Source organism: Hypanus sabinus, chromosome 12 (assembly GCF_030144855.1).
Source record: "Hypanus sabinus isolate sHypSab1 chromosome 12, sHypSab1.hap1, whole genome shotgun sequence".
Classification (NCBI taxonomy): Eukaryota; Metazoa; Chordata; class Chondrichthyes; order Myliobatiformes; family Dasyatidae; genus Hypanus; species Hypanus sabinus.
Window position 1 is genome coordinate 82,360,496 of NC_082717.1, and position 18,655 is coordinate 82,379,150.

The window sequence follows — 18,655 nt, forward strand, 5'->3', positions numbered from 1 at the left end:
CTTACTTAGAGGATGGCTAGCATGTTAGAATCAATGATGTATTCAATGAACTATCAGTTTATGAAAGTGTATCTCTTGAGTAGTTTGGTGTTTGCTTCTTGTTACATACCCCGTAACAGCTTAAAAAGGACCAGCAGAAACGGACACACCTGGTGTCTGAGTCTCCCATTATAAATTCTATTTTATTAATAACTAAAGTAATATAAAACAAGATAAGGCAAAAGATTAGCAGAGTATATGCATATATATAAGTGAGTAAATAAAGTTCCCAAGCTTCTCCAGCTCAGGTGATTAGATGATACAGTCTTACGGTGGTATGGTAAGTTGTCAGTTCAGTTCTGGAATTTGGTTTGAGTAGAGTTAGAGAGAGAGAGTTGTTTTGTCTTCCCACTGCTGATGCTGTCGATCTTCCATGTTATCCTCTTGCTCCCGAACTTACAGTCACCGATTGTGACCACAAAGAGGATGCCATTTTCACGTGGTACCACTATCAACCCAGGCAAGGGTTAAACACACCGATAGTGTTCCACCGGTCACCCTTTTGTTCACACTGTGAGCAAAACCCCCACCTTTGTCGTGGGCCCACAAAGCTCAACCAGTGTCTTCCTTGGTGTCTGACGAGTCTGATTACAAAGCCAACTGACCTTGTATAAATCTCACAAGTGCAGAACATGAACTGTCCATCATATAGTTCTGCCTTTCAGTTTCCAAGGCAACTCAGACTTTTTGTTGCTCTCTCTCTCTCTCTCTCCCTGTAATGGCACACACGCTGTTGGCTCCCTCTCTCTCTTTTTAAAGGAACGGTCCGCTTAGGATAACCCTTCAGATCTCGTCACATTCTCTTATTTTTCTCTTTGTGACTAGTTATTGGCATTGCAGCAATTTTTGTGCTTATTTTATCCATTTTCTTATAGGTGAGTTTGTGATACCCAGCTCTGTGCTCTTTTTGCCGACCAAAATAAATCAATATATTAATATTTTGTTTCAGAAAAAACATCTAAATTGCTAATAGAATACAAACATGAGTAAATAATTCAATATCTTTATAAATCACTTCTTAGACCTCAGCTAGGTTCAGTATGGAGAACCACACTTTAAAACATGGGTCAAAATCTTGGAGAGAGTGCAGAAGAGGTAGTAGAATAGGAATGTGGCTGTGAGACATCAGTTGCATGGAATATTGGGAAAACTCGAGGTTTTTCTTATAACAGAGATGTGCTATTTCAAGTATTGATTGTTTTAATAGAATGAATAAGGAGAAACTATAATCATTGAAGGATTGATCAGAGGATACATATTTAAGGTATCAGGTGCAAAAAGCCAGATATAAAGGATTCACAATGAGATGTGTGTGCTGCCTTAAAGAGTAGTGGAAGCAAAATTATTGGTAATTGCGAAAAGAAGCTGAGGAAAAAAATGAAGGGGGGGAATAGAGCTATAAGAGTGGGGAGGGTGGGAGGAGATTAATTAGATAATTCTACCCAACAATTAGCATGGACATGATGGACAAAATCATTGTCTCCTGTCCTGGATTCTAAAAGCAAAATACTCCAGAAATGGGAAATAAAATCTAAGTGGAGCTTGTTACTTCATGGAAAGTTTGAGCAACTAGTAAAAGATGTTTTTTTTCCCTGGAAAGCTGGGTTAGAAGACTATTAGTGTATTGGTGAAAATAGAGGAGAAGAGTTGAGAAGTGGCTTCTTTGGCCCCATGTATATCAATGTTGAACTTCTGGGGGCCAAATGGCATGTTTCTGTGTTGAAAATATTCGTGATTAGGTTGCAAGGTAAATCCTGTTTCTTTTTATCAGATTGTTCTATAGGTATTGTGAATGGTGGTATTGTAACACAGGGGTAATACTCAAGCCCTGGAAGTGATGCAAAGAACTATTAGTGGCTGATTTATGAGGCAGAAGTTACATGGGCCTTTTACCTTTTGATGCAATTGATTACTAGTCGTGTGTAAGAAAGGAAATTATTTTAATAAAGGACAATTGGCCTAAGTAATATAAAGATGAGAACAGGAATTTGAACACACAATTGTACAAGGAGGAAAAACCCCTTCATATAATTTCAAAACATCACTGAGTATTGTAGTGGGGAGCTATGAATCTGATGCATGGTTTGGCATGTGCTGCCAGAAAGGATGATGGAAGCAATAACATTAATAATAGCTAACAAAAAAAAGAAATACTTGAAGGCAAAAAAAAGTAGAGCTGGAAGAACAGGGGAGTGAGATTAATTAGATAGTTCTGCCCAATATCTGACACAAGGTGAGATGGGCCAAATAGTCTACTCCTGTTCTGGATTCTAAATACAAAATATTTCAGATATGAGGAATAAAATTTATGTAAAACTTGTTATTGCTTAAAAATAATGGTTGTATCGGGAGCAATGGATTTGTTGCAGATGAATGAGCTGGGACTGGCTGAATGGGATTCTTCATCTTATGATTTATTTTTTAAAAAAGTACTCAAAGTCATATTGAATTTAAGAATGTTACTTCAGTTCAAACATCTGATATACGAATGATTTCATACCCTGTGTCAATGCATATTTCATCTAAAATTAATTTCTTTAAAAATACAGGCAAATTTATGAAAATAAAATGGATAATTTTGGCTAAATGGAACACCATACTTCTTTAAAAAACAAATAATCACACAGAGTATTTTCAGTTGCTTAATTTTATGTTCCTAAAAATGATTGAACCAAAACTTCATCATACTCACATTTTTTAGAACTTATTAATGTGATATATTTGGCTGAAATGGCTGGGCAGCTTGATTTGGTCTGTAGAGTTTGTTAATAGTTGATGCAATGAATTAGTTTATAGAATTGCTTGACAGGCAATTCTATAAACTAATTGAAGAGGGATTGATGAGGCTGCTCAGTTAAATAAAATCTTGATTGTGTATGTATTCTAAATGATCAGTGATGATTTGTATTAATCATTCTCCTGAAGTGGCTTTCTGTAATTTATAGTTATAATGGGAATTTGTGTTACCTGTAGCTTAGAGAAGCTGTGATTACATATGGATTGTTGCGTGACGTGGTCTAGAAAGCTAAATGGCTTTAAAAACAACCTGATATTCACTGATGACTTTGTGGTTTTAAATGGCTTATAAGTACCATATGCAAACATCCCATGTGTTGCTTTAGAAGCTTTGTGGCAGTGCATTTTTAAAGCATGGTTCTTTAGGAAAAAATGTAGCTCATGTGTAGTGCCAGTCTTCTAACATGTTTTTTTTCTCAATTTATAAATAAATGCATATGGCATGTGTCCTCTTTGCAAAAGTCTCCTATATTCCTACATTTTTAGGTCTAACTTTTTTTCTGTGACCAGGACTTTGAGTAGATCTTTAATGAGGTTCAATGACCATTATACAGCTAAGAATATGTAGAAAGAAGAGATGTCAAATGTGTGCATGCTTAAGTAACAGCTAATTGTGCTTCAGTGGATAATATAGGACCTTGTAAAAGAATTCAGCCCCAACCCTTATTTCAGATAAAATACTCAATAAATTAGTATTGCAGCTATGGGTTTTGATCAATTTTACATAATTACGTGTTTTTTCATGGTAGAGCCCAAAAAACAGAGAAAGTTGTAAAGCATGAAAAACTTAAAAGTTCAAAAAAATGTCAACCATCCAAGGGTATTCATCCACCTTTGCTCAGTACTGAGTTGAACCACCTTTCGCAGCTATTACAGCCAGTCATTTTGGATAAGTCTCTATTAGCTTTGTACAATGTAACAGAGCAAGATTTGCCCATTCTTTCTTTCAAAATTGCTCAAGCTGTGCCAGGTTAGTTGGGGAGTGGGCAGCAGTTTTGAGGTCTTGCCAGAGATGTTCATTTGGGTTAAGGTCAGGACTCTGGACTTCTCAAGGACATCAATTTTCTTCATTTGAAACCACTCCATGGTTGCTCTGGCAGTGTGCTTTGGGTTGTTGTCCTGGTGAAAGACAAAATTCCTCCCCAGTTTAAGTTTCCTGGCGCAGGCTAACAGGTTTTATCCAGGATCCCTCTGTGTTCAGCAGCATTTATCTTCTCATCAATCCTGACCAAATTTCCAGTCCCTGCTACTGAAAAGCATTCCCATAGCATGATGCCACCTCCACAATACTTTACAGTAGGAATGCTGTTACCTGGCTGATGCGCAGCACTAGATTTACACCACACACAGCACTTGGTGTTGAGGCCAGAAAGTTCCGCTTTAGTCTCATCCAGCCACAAGACCTTCCACATCTTTACAGTAAATGATACTTTGCAAAGTCTTGATGGGCAAGGATAGGCATAGCCAGGGCTTCTTCCTTGCCACTCTTCCATAAATACCCTTTTTGTGCAGTGCTTTAGAGGTTGTGGAGCCATGAACTTGATCTCCAGTTGCAGCTTTTTTTCTGCAGCTCATTCAGTATTTATTCCTGTGAATTCATTGAAAACAGGTGATCCTGCAATTTTCTATATCAATAAACTGAGTGTGTTGGTATAAGTATTGCATTTGAGAAAAGTTAGTGTAGTAATTACAAATAGGACGAATACTTTTTCAGTCTCACAATGTTGGTTTTTAATTTTTAGTAAATTGTAGACAGGTTTTGGAATTGTTCTTTTGATTTGACATGAAGTACAATGTTCTGTAGTTTAGCTCAAAATCCTACTTCAATATATTTTAAATTTTAAAAATGAGATAGTATAATGTAAAAATAGTTGTGGGGGCTGAATACTTTTTCAAGGCACTCTGTAAGGGAAAACTTAAGACCACAAACAAAAATGTGTACAATATTAAATGGAGTTCTTAGTATATCTTGTATAATTTAGTATCTTATCTTTCTGAAAGGCTAATCCACATAATTATGATGCCTGGTTTGACTACCTCCGTTTGGTTGAGAGCGATGGAGATCCTGATACTGTACGTGAAGTGTATGAACGTGCAATAGCCAATGTTCCACCCATTCAGGAAAAGCGACATTGGAGGAGATACATTTACTTATGGATTAACTATTCTTTGTATGAAGAATTGGAGGCAAAGGTACTTATGTGATAGCAATGCTGCATATGATCAAATAATTTTCTGTAAGGTTATATTGCAGCTCGTTTGTCTAGATTTCTTGTTATGTGGTCTTCCCAGATTTCAGCACATAAGAATGGATGGGTAATCTGCTTATCCTGTAATCTATTAAAGAAATATTTTCCTTGATGGAACAGAAATTGAGTGATTTCTTTCTGGTTTTTGTTTTAAGCCAAATGATTTTAAATTCACTTAATAGCTTTAGTGGCAGAACATAAATTGTTGGTAGCACTGAATGTTGTTCCTTTTTGCAATAACTACAGAACTAATCAGATGTGATAATTTTTTTAAAAGAGAAAATACCCCAACCCAGTAGTTTTGGTTAAAATATCAATGTAGAATTAAGTTACATTTTTTACTGTTGTATTCTGTTTAGTCTGTCATTGTACATTATTGAAAATTCTGTAACTTCACCTTGTCTTCCTGAACAGGATCCAGAGAAAACAAGGCAAGTTTATCAGGCATGTTTGGAACTCCTCCCCCATAAGAAGGTACATTTGTATGGTCCTGAATTTTTGAAAATATTTCTGATGTCCATACAGTTGATTTCTCTCCATAATATCATGGAAACCCAAGAAAATACTTTATATTGCTGTGAATCGCAGAGCCTGCATGTCTGTAGAATACTTCATTGACTTGATTCTTGAGAGTACCAGAAATAATTACAGTAACTACATTTGAACAGAAAAATAAAGAATAAAAAGTGGCTGGTGGATGTCTTTGTACATCATGAACTTTAGTTATTGAGGAACATAGTCATCTCTGCAGCATAATATTGCTTGTTTCTGTTTTATATGGAGCAACCAGGATCCTGTTCAATTCATTCACTGTTACCTTTTGATGATGGTATTTTATTCTAGTTTACATTCGCCAAATTCTGGCTGCTATATGCACAATTTGAAGTTCGTCAGAAAAATCTAGCTTTTGCCAGACGGGCTTTGGTAAGTAAGCATATATATGTTTACTATTTTACAAAAAATATTCTGCTGAGTATAACTGTTAAATAACATTCTTTACACTTTACATTACACTTTTTTTTAGAACTTCAGTTTAACAGTAACTAGGTTTAAAAGCAATTTATAGATTTTCTTAGCAAAATTGCTTGTATTGTCATTAACTTTGTTATTGTATTGTTCCATAGGGCCTAAGCTCCCTGCATTACCATAAGACATAGGAGCAGAATTAGGCTATTTGGCTTATCGAGTCTGCTCCGCCATTTCATCATGGCTGATCCAATTTTCCTCTCAGTCCCAATCTCCTGCCTCTTCCCCGTATCCCTTCATGCCCTCACCAATCAAGAATCTATCAACCTCTGCCTTAAATATACATAAAGGCTTAGCCTCCACAGCTGCCTGTGGCAAAGAATTCCACAGAGTCACCACTTTCTGGCTAAAGGAATTCCTCCTCATCTCAGTTCTAAAATGATGCCCCTCTATTCTGAGGATGTGCCCTCTGCTTTTAGACTCTCCCACCATAGGAAACATCCTCTCCACATCCACTCTATCACCATTCAATAGGCTTCAATTAGGTAACCTTTCATTCTTCTGAATTCCAGTGAATACAGGCCCAGAGCCATCAAATGCTCTTCATGCAATTAAACCATTCAATCCTGGAACCATGAACCTCCTTTTAACCCTCTCCAGTTTCAGCACTTCCATTCTAGGATAAGGGGCCTAAAACTGCTCACAATACTCCAAGTGAAGCCTCACCAGTGCTTTATGAAATCTCAACATTATATCCTTGCTGTTATATTCTAGTCCTCTTGAAATGAGTGTGAGCATTGCATTTGCTTTCCTCACCACAAAGTCAACCTGCAAATTAACCTTGAGAGAATCCTGCATAAGGTCTCCCAAGTCCCTTTTGCACCTCCGATTTTTGTATTTTCTCTCTGTTTAGAAAATAGTCAACTCTTTTCATTTCTTCTACCAAAGTGTGTGACCATATAATTCCCAACACTGTATTCCATCTGCCACTTCTTTGCCCATTCCCCTAATTTGTCTAAGTACTTCTGTAGCCTCTGTACTTCCTCAAAGCTACCTGCCCCTGCACCCATCTTCATATTGTTTGCAAACTTAGCAATAAAGCCATCAATTCCATTTTCCAAATCATTGACATATAACGTAAAGCCGGCAGCCAGTCAGAAATTGTTCCCTTTATTCACACTCTTTGCTTCCTGCCAATCAGCCACTGCTTTATCCATGCTAGAATCTTTCCTGTAATACCTGGGGCCATTGCTTGTTAAGCAGCCTCCTGTGTGATACCTAGTCAAAGGCCTTTTGAAAATACAAGTACACAACATGCACTGATTCTCCTTTGTCTATCCTGCTTGTGATTTCTTCAAAGAATTCCAACAGATTTTTCAGACAAGATACTCCCTTGAGGAAACCATGCTGACTACAGCCTATTTTATCATGTGCCTCTGAGTATACTGAGACCTCATCCTACTCTTCTCCTACGTCTTTCCAACCACTGAGGTCAGACTGACTGGCCTATAATTTCCTTTCTTCTGCCTCTCCCCCTTCTTGAGAAGTGGAGTGACCTTTGCAGTTTTCCAGTTTCCAGAAACCATTCCATATTCTAGTGATTCTGGAAAGATCATTTCTAGTGCCTCCATGATCTCTTTAGCCACTTCTTTCAGAATCCTGGGGCAGACACCATCTGGTCCAGCTGATTTATCTACCTTCAGACTTTTCAGTTTCCCAAGAACCTCCTCTCTAGTTATGGTAATGCCACACACTTCATGACCCCTGACACCTGGAGCTTCTGCCATACCGCTCGTGTTTTCCACGGTGAAGACCGATGGAAAATACTTAAATCAGTTCTTCCACTATTTTATTGTTTCCCCATTATTACTTCTCCAGCATAGTTTTCCAGTCATCTGATATCCACTCTCGCCTCCCTTTTACACTTCATGTATCTGAAGAAACTTTTGGTATCCTCTTTAATATTGTTGGTTAGTTACTTTCATATTCCATCTTTATCTTCTTCATGACTTTTTTAGCTGCCTTCTGTTGGTTTTTAGAAGCTTCCCAATCTGCTAACTTCCCACTAATTTTTGTTCGATTATTTGTCTTCTCTTTGGCTTTTGTGTTGGCTTTGATTTCTCTGCTTAGCCATAGGTGTGTCATTATTCCTTTACTTCTTCCTCTTTGGGATGTATATATCCTATTGCCTCCAGAAATTCCAGTGATTACTGCTTTGTCGTCATACCTGCCAGTGTTCTTTTCCTTTCTTCTTTTTTTTAAATCTTTTTATTAGTTTTAAACAAACATAAATGAAACATGAATACAAAATGTTTGAGAGTACATAATTAATAGTTTAAATAGACATTTAGATATGTAATAATAAAAATATATAACCTCTCAAACCCACAAAATTGATGAACAAAGAAGTAAAAAGAAAAAAAAAGAAAAACCCCCAAAAAAAGAGGGAAAAAAAAGCAAAAAAAACACTAACCAACATGGGCCATTGAATAATATTAAGTACATATACAGTAGTGCCAATAACTCCGAACCTCCATCCAATTAATTAAGGATAGTATAAGTAAGGTTTAGGAAAAGACAATTCAACTCATGTGAAAATGTTGAATAAAAGGTCTCCAAGATTCTTCAGATTTAACTGAAGGTTCAAAAACCACACTTCTAATTTTTTCTAAACTCAAACAAGAAATAGTTTGAGAAAACCACTGAAATACAATTGGAGGATTAATTTCTTTCCAATTCAATAAAATAGATCTTCTAGCCATTAATGTAACAAATGCAATCATTCGTTGAGATGAAGCAAATAAACGATTATTATCCGTCATTGGTAAACCGAAAATTGCAGTAAGAGGATGTGGTTGAAAATTAATATTTAAAACTTTTGAAATAATACTGAAAATATCTTTCCAATAATTTTGTAAACAAGGACAAGACCAGAACATATGAGTCAATGAAGCAACATCAGAATGACATCTATCGCAGGTTGAGTTAAGATGAGAATAAAATCGAGCCAGTTTATCCTTAGACATATGAGCTCTATGTACAACCTTAAATTGTATTAGGGCATGTTTAGCACAAATAGAGGACGAATTTACCAATAATAAAATTTTTTCCCATTGCTCAGTAGATATAGGACAATGCAACTCTTCTTGCCATTCCTTCTTAATTTTTTCTGATACATCTAACTGTAAATTCATTGAATTTACCAATAATAAAATTTTTTCCCATTGCTCAGTAGATATAGGACAATGCAACTCTTCTTGCCATTCCTTCTTAATTTTTTCTGATACATCTAACTGTAAATTCATGATCATCTTATAAATGATGGCTACTAAACCCTTTTGATAAGGATTAAGGGCTAAAATTCTATCTGTAATGTCCAATGGACATTCTTTCGAAAAAGACTGTAACTCATTATACAAAAAATTTCTAACTTGCAAATATCTAAAAAAAAATGGGTTTTAGGTAAATTATATTTATTAGATAGCTGTTCGAAGGACATAATGTTATCATCCAGAAACAGATCATGAAAACATGTTATACCTTTTGTTTTCCATAAAAGAAAAGCTTGATCCATAGATGAAGGCCGAAAAAAATAATTAGATATTATAGGACATGATAAAATAAATTTATTCAAACCAAAAAATTTATGAAATTGAAACCAAATTCGTAATGTATATCTGACTATAGGATTAGTTATCTGTTTATTCAATTTGAATAAAGAAAAAGGAAGTGAAGATCCTAAGATTGAAATCAGTGAAAAATCTTGCACAGATTTACATTCCAAATTTACCCATTGTGGACAAGTAGCTATAGTCCATTCATGTCCAGAATATTAAATACCATATACTGACTGCCCAATAGTAAAATCTTAAGTTTGGTAAAGCCAAGCCGCCCTCCTTCTTAGGCTTCTGTAAATATTTTTTACCCAATCTAGGAGTTCTTTTCCAATCAATACTGGCCACTTCTCCCTCATGCCTCCGTAATTCCCTATACTCCACTGTAATACTAATACATCTAGCATTAGCTTCTCTTTCTCAAATTTCAGGATGAATTTGATTATATTATGATCACTTGTCCCTAAGGGTTCTTTTACCTTAAGGCCTCTAATTAATCGTGGTTCATTGCCCAACACCTAATCCAGAATAGCTGATCCCCTAGTAGAGTCAACCATGAGCTGCTTTAAAAAGCCGTCCCATAGGCACTGTAGAAATTCCCCGTCCTGGAATCCAGTACCAACCTGATTTTCCCAATCTTTCGGCATATTGAAGTCTCCCCATGACTATTGTAACATTGCCCTTTTGACATGCATCTTCTATCTTCCATTGTAGTTTATAGGCCACGTTCTTACTACCGTGTGAGCTCTGTATACAACTCCCCTCAGGTTCTTTTTACCCTTGCAGTTCCTTAACTCTATACACAATAATTCAACACCTCCCGACCATATCATCTATTTGCAATGATTTGATTCCATTTTTTTTTACCAACAGAGTAACACCACCTCCTCTGCCTGTCCTTTTGATACAATGTATATCCTTGGATGCTAAGCTCCCAGCTATAATCTTTCAGCCATGATTCAGTGACGCCCACAACATCATACCTGCTAATCTGCAACTATGCTGCAAGTTCATCTGCCTTATTCCCTATACTGCACACATTCAAGTACAACACCTTCAGTCCTGTATTCACTCTTTTCAATTTTGTCTGCCTTTTACATTGCATCTCATTCTGTTGACCACTATTTTGCTCTTATCAACAGCCTTTCCTCCCTATACATTGCTTGCTTGTTAACCAGCTACCTCATCTTCAGCACTATTATCCACCTTTTCTACAATACTTCTTGAATTGAAATATATACAGTTCAGAACACTAGTCACACCATGCTCAATTTTATGATTCCTAACTTTGAGGTCTTGCCAACATCTGCCTCCACAGCCTTTCCACTAACTATTCTAGCACTCTGATTCCCTGCAATTCTAGTTCAAGCCCCTCCATATGACATTAACTAACCTTCCCACTAGGATATTAGTCCCCCTCCAGTTTAGGTGCAAACCATCACTTCTGTACAAGTCTCACATTCCCTGGAAGAGAGCCCAATCATCCAAAAATCTTGTGCCCTTCCTCCCACACCAACTCTTTAGCCATGTGTTAAACTGTATTATCTTTTTAGTTCTGACCTCACTAGCATATAGCACATCTTTCAATCCTGAGATCACAACCCTGGAGGTCCTGCCCTTCAACTTAGCACCCAACTCCATGAACTCTCTTTACAGAATGCAGAACCTCATCACTTGTCCTACCCATGTCATTGCTACCTACCTGGACCAAGACTTCTGGCTATTCACCCTCCAACTCAGGAGGCAACATACCATCTAGGAATCTTGTTCTTGCCCACATAAACTTTTATCTGTTCCTCTGACGAACAAATCCCTATCACCACAGCATGCCTCTTTTCCCCTCTTTCCCTTTTGAATCACAGAGGCAGACTTGCTGCCAGAGACCTGACTATTGTGACTTTCCTCTGTTAAGTCATCCCCCTGTCAGTATCCAAAGTGATAGACCTGTTGTTGACGGGGATGGCCATGGGGGTACTCTGCACTGGCTCCTTAACCCCTTTCCCCTTCTAGATTGTCTCACTCACAAGGATCCCTCACTTACATCCCTTTTGTAAAGGATGAAATTATTTCTGGGATTCAAGGTAGCAAATGTGACCCACTATTTAAGAAAAAACAGGGAACAACTGACCTGGTAGCTTAATATTGGTAGAAGGAGAAATGCAGGAGTCCAAACTGAATGATATAATGAAAGAATATCTTAAAAAGAATATTAGATAAAATGGAAATATGAAAAATATCATGTTGATTAAATTGCTGATGCTCTTTAAGAATGTGATTAGTAAGGGATCCTAGTGCTCTCCTTGTGTAAGAAAGGATACTCTGACCACAGGTAATACAGCAGAGATTCACAATACTGATTATAGTGATAGTAGGTGCACTGATGCAAGATTGATTAGACTTCACCTATATTCTGTAGGGTTTATGAAGAATGAGAGGAAATCTCATTGAAATTTACAGCATTTTTTAAAGGCTGTTAGGCTTTACAGTGGTGCTAGAAAGTTTGTGAACCCTGTAGAATTTTCTCTATTTCTGCATAAGTATTACCTGAAATGTGATCAAATCTTCACACAAGTCCTAAGACTAGATAAAGAGAACCCAATTAAATAAATAACACAAAAACATTATGCTTGTTCATTTATTTATTGAGAAAAATGATCCAGTATTGCATGCGTTGTTAAAAAAAGTATGTGAACATTTACTTTCAGAACTGTTGTGATCCCCTTGTACAGCAATAACTTCAGCCAAACATTTCCAGTAACTGTTGACAGTCCTGCATATCGGCTTGGAGGAATTTTAAGCCTTTCCTCCTTACAAAAGTGTTTGAAATTTGGTATGTTGGTGGGCTTGCTTCCTTGCATGAATTGCTTGCTTCAGGTCCTTCCAAAACATTTCTATAGGATTAAGGTCAGGACTTTGACTCAGCTATTACAAAACATGAATTTTCTTCTTTTCAAACCATTCTCTTGTTGATTTACTCTTATCTTTCAGATTATTGTCTTGTTGCTTTATCCAACTTCTATTAAGCTTCAAGTGATGGACTGCTGCCCTGACATTCTCCTGTAAAATGTCTTGATACAATTTTGAATTCATTGTTTCCGCAATGACTGAAAGCTGTCCAGGCCCTGAGGCAGCAAAGCAGCACCAAATCATGATGCTCCTTCCACCACGATTCACAGTTGGGATGAGGTTTTGGTGTTGGTGTGCTGTGCTCTTTTTCCTCCAAACATAGCAATGTGCATTTCTGCCAATAAGGTCAACTTTGTCACATCTTTCCCAGAACTGTTGTAGAACATCCAGGTGGTCTTTCACAAACTTGAGACATGCAGGAATGTCTTTTGGAAAGCAGTGGTTTCCTCCATGGTATCCTTCCATGAACACCGTTCTTGTTCAGTGTTTTTCTTATAGTGGACACACGAACATAGACTTTAGCAAGACCCTAGAGATTTCAGCAGGTCTTTTGCTCTTACCCTTAAGTTCTTTCTCACCTCCTCCAGCATTGCACGTGGTGTGATCTTGGCAGGATGCCCACTCCTAGAGAATAGCAACAGTACTGAGTTTCCTCCATTTGTAGACAGTTTCTCTTACTATGAACTGATAAACACTCGGGTCTTTAGAAATGGTTTTGTAGCCTTTTCCAGCTTAATGCATCTCTACAATCCTTTGAAAATTGTTTGACCGCGGCATGGTGCACATAAACAGATCTTTTTTGAGAAAAGCATGCTCTGTCAGTAACCTGACTTTGTCTTTTTTTTTATAAGGCAGGGTACCTCTACAATCCACACCTCCAATCTCATCTCATTGATTGGAACATCTGACTCCATATAGCATAACCCCAGAGGTTCACACATTTTTTCCAACAAATACGTGTAACATTGGATCATTTTTCTCAATAAATAAATGAACAAGTATAATGTGTTATTTAATTTGGTTCTCTCGATCTAGTTTTAGGATTTGCACAAAGACCTGATCACACTTTAGGTCGTATTTGTGCAGAAACTGAGAAAATACTACAGGATTCGCAAACTTTCTAGCACCACTGTATGTATGAAGATGTTCGGCCGGTTGAGGAGCCTGGAACCAGGGGTTCAGTAAAAAGCTGGGGAAAGCTTTGCAGGACTGAGATAAACAGTAAATTCTTCACTCAGTGTGCAGTGAATCTTGGTACCTTGCACTCCCGCTCCCACACCAGCAGTGTGAGAAAGCTCAGTCGTTCATTCAAAATGCATTAGTGGATCTCTATGGATATGGGAAAAGTGCTGGAAAATAGCATTGATCTTTTGAACCGCCATGATCATGAGAAATGGCAGAGCAGGTTCAAATGATCCACTCCTACTCCTCTTTCCCATTTTCTTTTGTTACGTTGTCTATCTACACATTCAAATACCCTGACACCAGGTTATCACTAGATAGCATATAGTGGAAGGAGCACAGGCTACTTTTTCCTTGATTAACCTAGGCTGCTGAAGCAATTTGACTTGGTATTATTATCACCCTGGTTACCTTGGTGTAGATAGGAAATGCATCGCTAATGCTCCTTTGCTGTGTAAAGTTCAGCCTCTTAATAAGACTATGCTGCCTACTCATTTGGGAGTAAAATGCAACTTTCTGCCATTGTCAAACAGGTTCTTGGTAGAATGGAGCAAAACCAGAAAGTGCTGGTGTACATAGTTAAAGTTCAAGCATGCACAAATACCTGGCAATGCAGCCAAACGAAAGAGTGTTATTTCGAGGTCAAGGTGCAAAGCATAGTACCAACAGTAATTCACAACACAGGACTACTAGACAAGTATATGGAGGAATTTAAGGTGGGGGGGATATATGGGAAGCAGGGTTTAAGGGTCGGCACAACATTGTGGGCTGAAGGGCCTGTACTGTGCTGTACTATTTTTTGTTCTATGTTATGTGTTCTGTGACACACATTGCACATATAGGATAGCAAGTACATATAAGATATCAGTAACATTCAATCACACAAAAAAATATTGGACAAGACCTCGAGTCCATGAAAGAAACAAGTCTGCAGTCGAGCACCATATAAGCTTGGATGCTACACCACTCTGCCCCCCCCCCCCACACACACACACCCCCAGAGACACTCTAAAGCCTCTCTCCTGGACAGCTGTAAACAAGTGATTCCGTGGCTTGAGGCCGAGTATTCGCTATGACCGAGGCCATGCAGCTTCCCTGCCATCCACCCCATAACATCTGATATTTTTAAAAAGTGGAGAAAAATGATAGACAACTTTTTATTAGAAACCTTTCTGTCCTAGGTATCACCTAAGGAGCTTTCAGTATTTCTTGAATTTTCTTTTTGTTCCCATTCAAATGAAGGTCAACTTAACTCGCCTTATACCCATCATTGAAAAATACAGTGGAGATGCAGGCTGTTCGGCCCATCTAGTCTGTGCTGAATTATTATGGTGTCTAGTCCCATCAATCTGCACCTGACCCATTGACTTCCATACCCCTCCCATCCATGTACCTATCCAAATTCCTCTCAAATACTGAAATCCTCCACTTCCACTGGCAGCTCATTCCACATTCTCACAACCCTCTAAGTGAAGAACTTCCCCATCCTGTTCTCCTTAACATTTCACCTTTCACCCTTAACCCATGATCTCATTCTCCTACACTGCAGGGAATACTGTCCTGACTTAGTCAACCTTACCCTATAACTCAGGTCCTCAAGTACTGGCAACATCCTTCCAAACTTTATCTGCTCTTTTTCAGTTTTACTGATATCTTTCCTGTAGGCAGGTGATCAGAACTGCACACAATACTCCAAATCAGGCCTCACCTATGTCTTATACATCTTCAATATAACATCACAACTCCTGTACTGAATACTCTGATTTATGAAGACCAATGTGCCAAAAGCTTTGTTTACAACACTATCTACCTATGACACGACTTTCAAGGAATTATGGATCTATATTCCCAGATCCCACTGTTGTTCTATATTCCTCAGTGCCCTACTACTCATCTTGCAAATCCTTCCCTGGTTTGACCTCCCAAATGCAACACTTCACAGTTGTCTGCATTAAATTCCGTCTGCAATTTTTAATCCCATTTTTCCAGCTGGTCCAGATCCCGCAGCAAGATTTGATTGTCTTCCTTGGTGTCCACTATACCCCCAATCTCGGTGTCGTCCACAAATTTGCTGATACAGTTTGCAACTTTATCATTGATATAGACAGGACCAGCATCAATCCTTGTGTGCACACTGCAAGTCACTGACCTCCAGTCAGAGACAACCATCTAGTACCACTCTGGAGCTTTTCCTGTGAAGCCAGTGTCTAATCCAATGTATTAAATGCCAAGTGACTTAATCTTGACCAATCTCAAATGCGGAACCTTGTCACAGGCATTGTTAAAGTCCATGTTGACGACATCCCATGCTGTTCCTTAATCAGTTTTTATGGTTACTTCGTTGAAAAACTCTTAAGATTGGATAGACACAACCTACCAATGTTGTGTGTAGCCTACCAATAACTAGTGCCTGTCTATCAAAATACTTATATTCCAATCCCTTAGAATACCTTCCAATAACTTACCCACGAAGGAGTCAGGCTTGTGGCCTATGACTTTCTGGCTTATTCTTAGAACTTTTCTTAAAGAACAGAACAACATTAGTTATCCTCCAATTCTCTGGCATCTTACCCATGGCTAAGTATGATTTAAATACCTCTGCCAGGGCTCCTACAATTTCTACATAAGCCTCCCACCACTTCAAAGCTATTTTATATTGTTTGGAGAGGTTAGCACTTGGAGTCAACAGTGTCTTATTCATTAGATTATGCCTTGAAGTTATTATTTGTGCTCTTTCAGGGGGCTGGCATAGGAAAATGTCCAAAGAACAAACTATTCAAAGGGTACATTGAACTAGAGCTGCAGCTTCGTGAGTTTGACCGATGCAGGAAACTCTATGAGAAATACTTGGAATTTTCTCCAGAGAATTGCACTACTTGGATCAAGTTTGCAGAATTAGAGACCATCCTTGGTGATGTTGAGCGTGCTCGTGCAATCTATGAACTGGCAATTGGTCAACCGCGACTCGATATGCCAGAGGTAAGAGATCTGATCAGTTTTGCACAATCAGTAGTAACTATTACATACAATATGGCATGAAATATGCAGTGAATTTTATAAAGCTGGTTACATGAATCATCATATAGACAGATTTAAAGAGATGAACCTAGGAATCAGGTGGATTGCTTAGCAGTCATAATAAGTAATGATGTAATCCATCAAAACTATTATTTGAAGCATTGAATGACTGGATGGAAGTAGAGAAGAATGTTTTTTTTCTCTTATGTATAATATTTTGCTATAACTTTAAAGTGTAAATCTTCATGTCTATTGTATCAGACTCTAATTCAGTTGTATATCATGATATTTTCCATCTGACAGATTGACTTCATGGAATCTCATCTGTACACATCCCTTATTTGAAAACCTGTCACTTTAATCTTTTTAAATGTTCTCACTAATGTATAAAATTATCTTTTTAAGACCAAGTTCACATGCATAATATGAGGAAGACTATGTTGTGCAAGCTTAGAACATTATTCTTCTGTTCTCATACCTGTTGTGACAAAGTGATCAGTTTAATTTTACGCAAGATTGAATCAACTTTCCCACTTAGATATTTCCAGCAAGTTGATTGCTTCTCATCTCATGATTCTTCAAATAATGGCAATCACAGTATAATAAAAACAAAGCTATCCATTGTATTGGTCCTTTAACTGAACCTATCAAATCTTATGTTTTTCTCCATTCTTTTGATCTTTGTTTTTTCTCCAATTTTTAACCTCTTTTAATTGGTAACACAGATTATGATGTATTTCAACTTTAAGAGCAATAAATTAAACTATTAAGTTTTCTGTACTATTTGAATTTCAGCCCAATTCATTTGGAAGTTGCCATCATGTTTATTATGAACCAGCACAATCAAAATGCACTTAACAATATAATTTTATTTAAAATTTTACTTTTCAGCAATCTTCCTCAATTTATTTAAGAGCAAGCTGGTGCACTTAGATTTATTAAATGAATTTCACAAAATAAACCAGAGGCCTGTGAGCATTCTATATGATATTTAGAAAATATAGGCCAGTAGTTAGGCTTCTTGGTTTATTAAAAAAAATGCATTCAGAAATTTTCAAAATTGCATAAATTCATTGTGCTCTTTCCTTCCACTTTTGTAATTTGAAGAAATCCTTCATGGCTGTGGTCTGCTTTTCTTTCTCTTTCAACACTTGCACTTCTCACAACACTTTGCCATGTAACTAGTGGAGGTGCAGCATCTGTTCATTCGAAAAAGTAGTGCTATCTGGTGCAGCGAATCACAGGTACTTCTGAATTAATGCATTGCATTCAGCGTAGTCTGCTGTACGTTGGAAAAACCAACCACAGGTCGGATGACTGCTTTCAGCTTACAGGAGGGATCCCAAGCTTCCATTTGCCTGGAACTTTAGTTTTCCATCCCACTCTGCTATGTCTGTGGCCTCTTGCACTTTTGTAATGTGGCAATATAAACTTGCAGGACAGCACCTCATTTTCCAGTGGGCACATTGTAGTCTTCATGAGTCAATATCAAATTCATCCACCTTAGGGAACTTGACTAATGTTTGTATCACAGACTAGATAGGCTGAAGTGTCTGTTTCTGTGTTGTAGTGCATCGTGACTCACTCAGAAATGGGCATTTCCTACATATTTCCATTTAACAGCATTTATGTTCCATCTGTGTTTTTCTCTCTGTTTTTCTTCATTAATCTATCAAGCAGCTAACTTGAGAAACATATCTCCATTGATAGCCTGGCCACTTGCTATTAAGAGATATTCCCTTTGTCATACCCATCCCTCCCCCTCTGTCTTTGCAGTTTAAAATGAGCTTATTTTCTCTTTTGATCGATTCTGTTAAAGTGTCTTCAACCTGTATATAACAACTGCTTCTTCAATTGCTGCTTGACCTGAGAGTTTCCAACATC

The 18,655-nt window shown here is 37.6% G+C and overlaps 1 protein-coding gene across 1 annotated transcript in view; it reads left to right on the top strand.

Moving 5' to 3' along the window:
* Positions 1-18,655, top strand: part of crnkl1 (crooked neck pre-mRNA splicing factor 1) — a 51,335-nt gene that overhangs the window by 21,176 nt on the left and 11,504 nt on the right. Inside the window, exons 8-11 of the mRNA XM_059986287.1 lie at positions 4,837-5,028; positions 5,499-5,558; positions 5,928-6,008; positions 16,493-16,732. Of these exons, the coding sequence (XP_059842270.1) occupies positions 4,837-5,028; positions 5,499-5,558; positions 5,928-6,008; positions 16,493-16,732 (573 nt within the window). The remainder of the gene's footprint in view (positions 1-4,836; positions 5,029-5,498; positions 5,559-5,927; positions 6,009-16,492; positions 16,733-18,655) is intronic.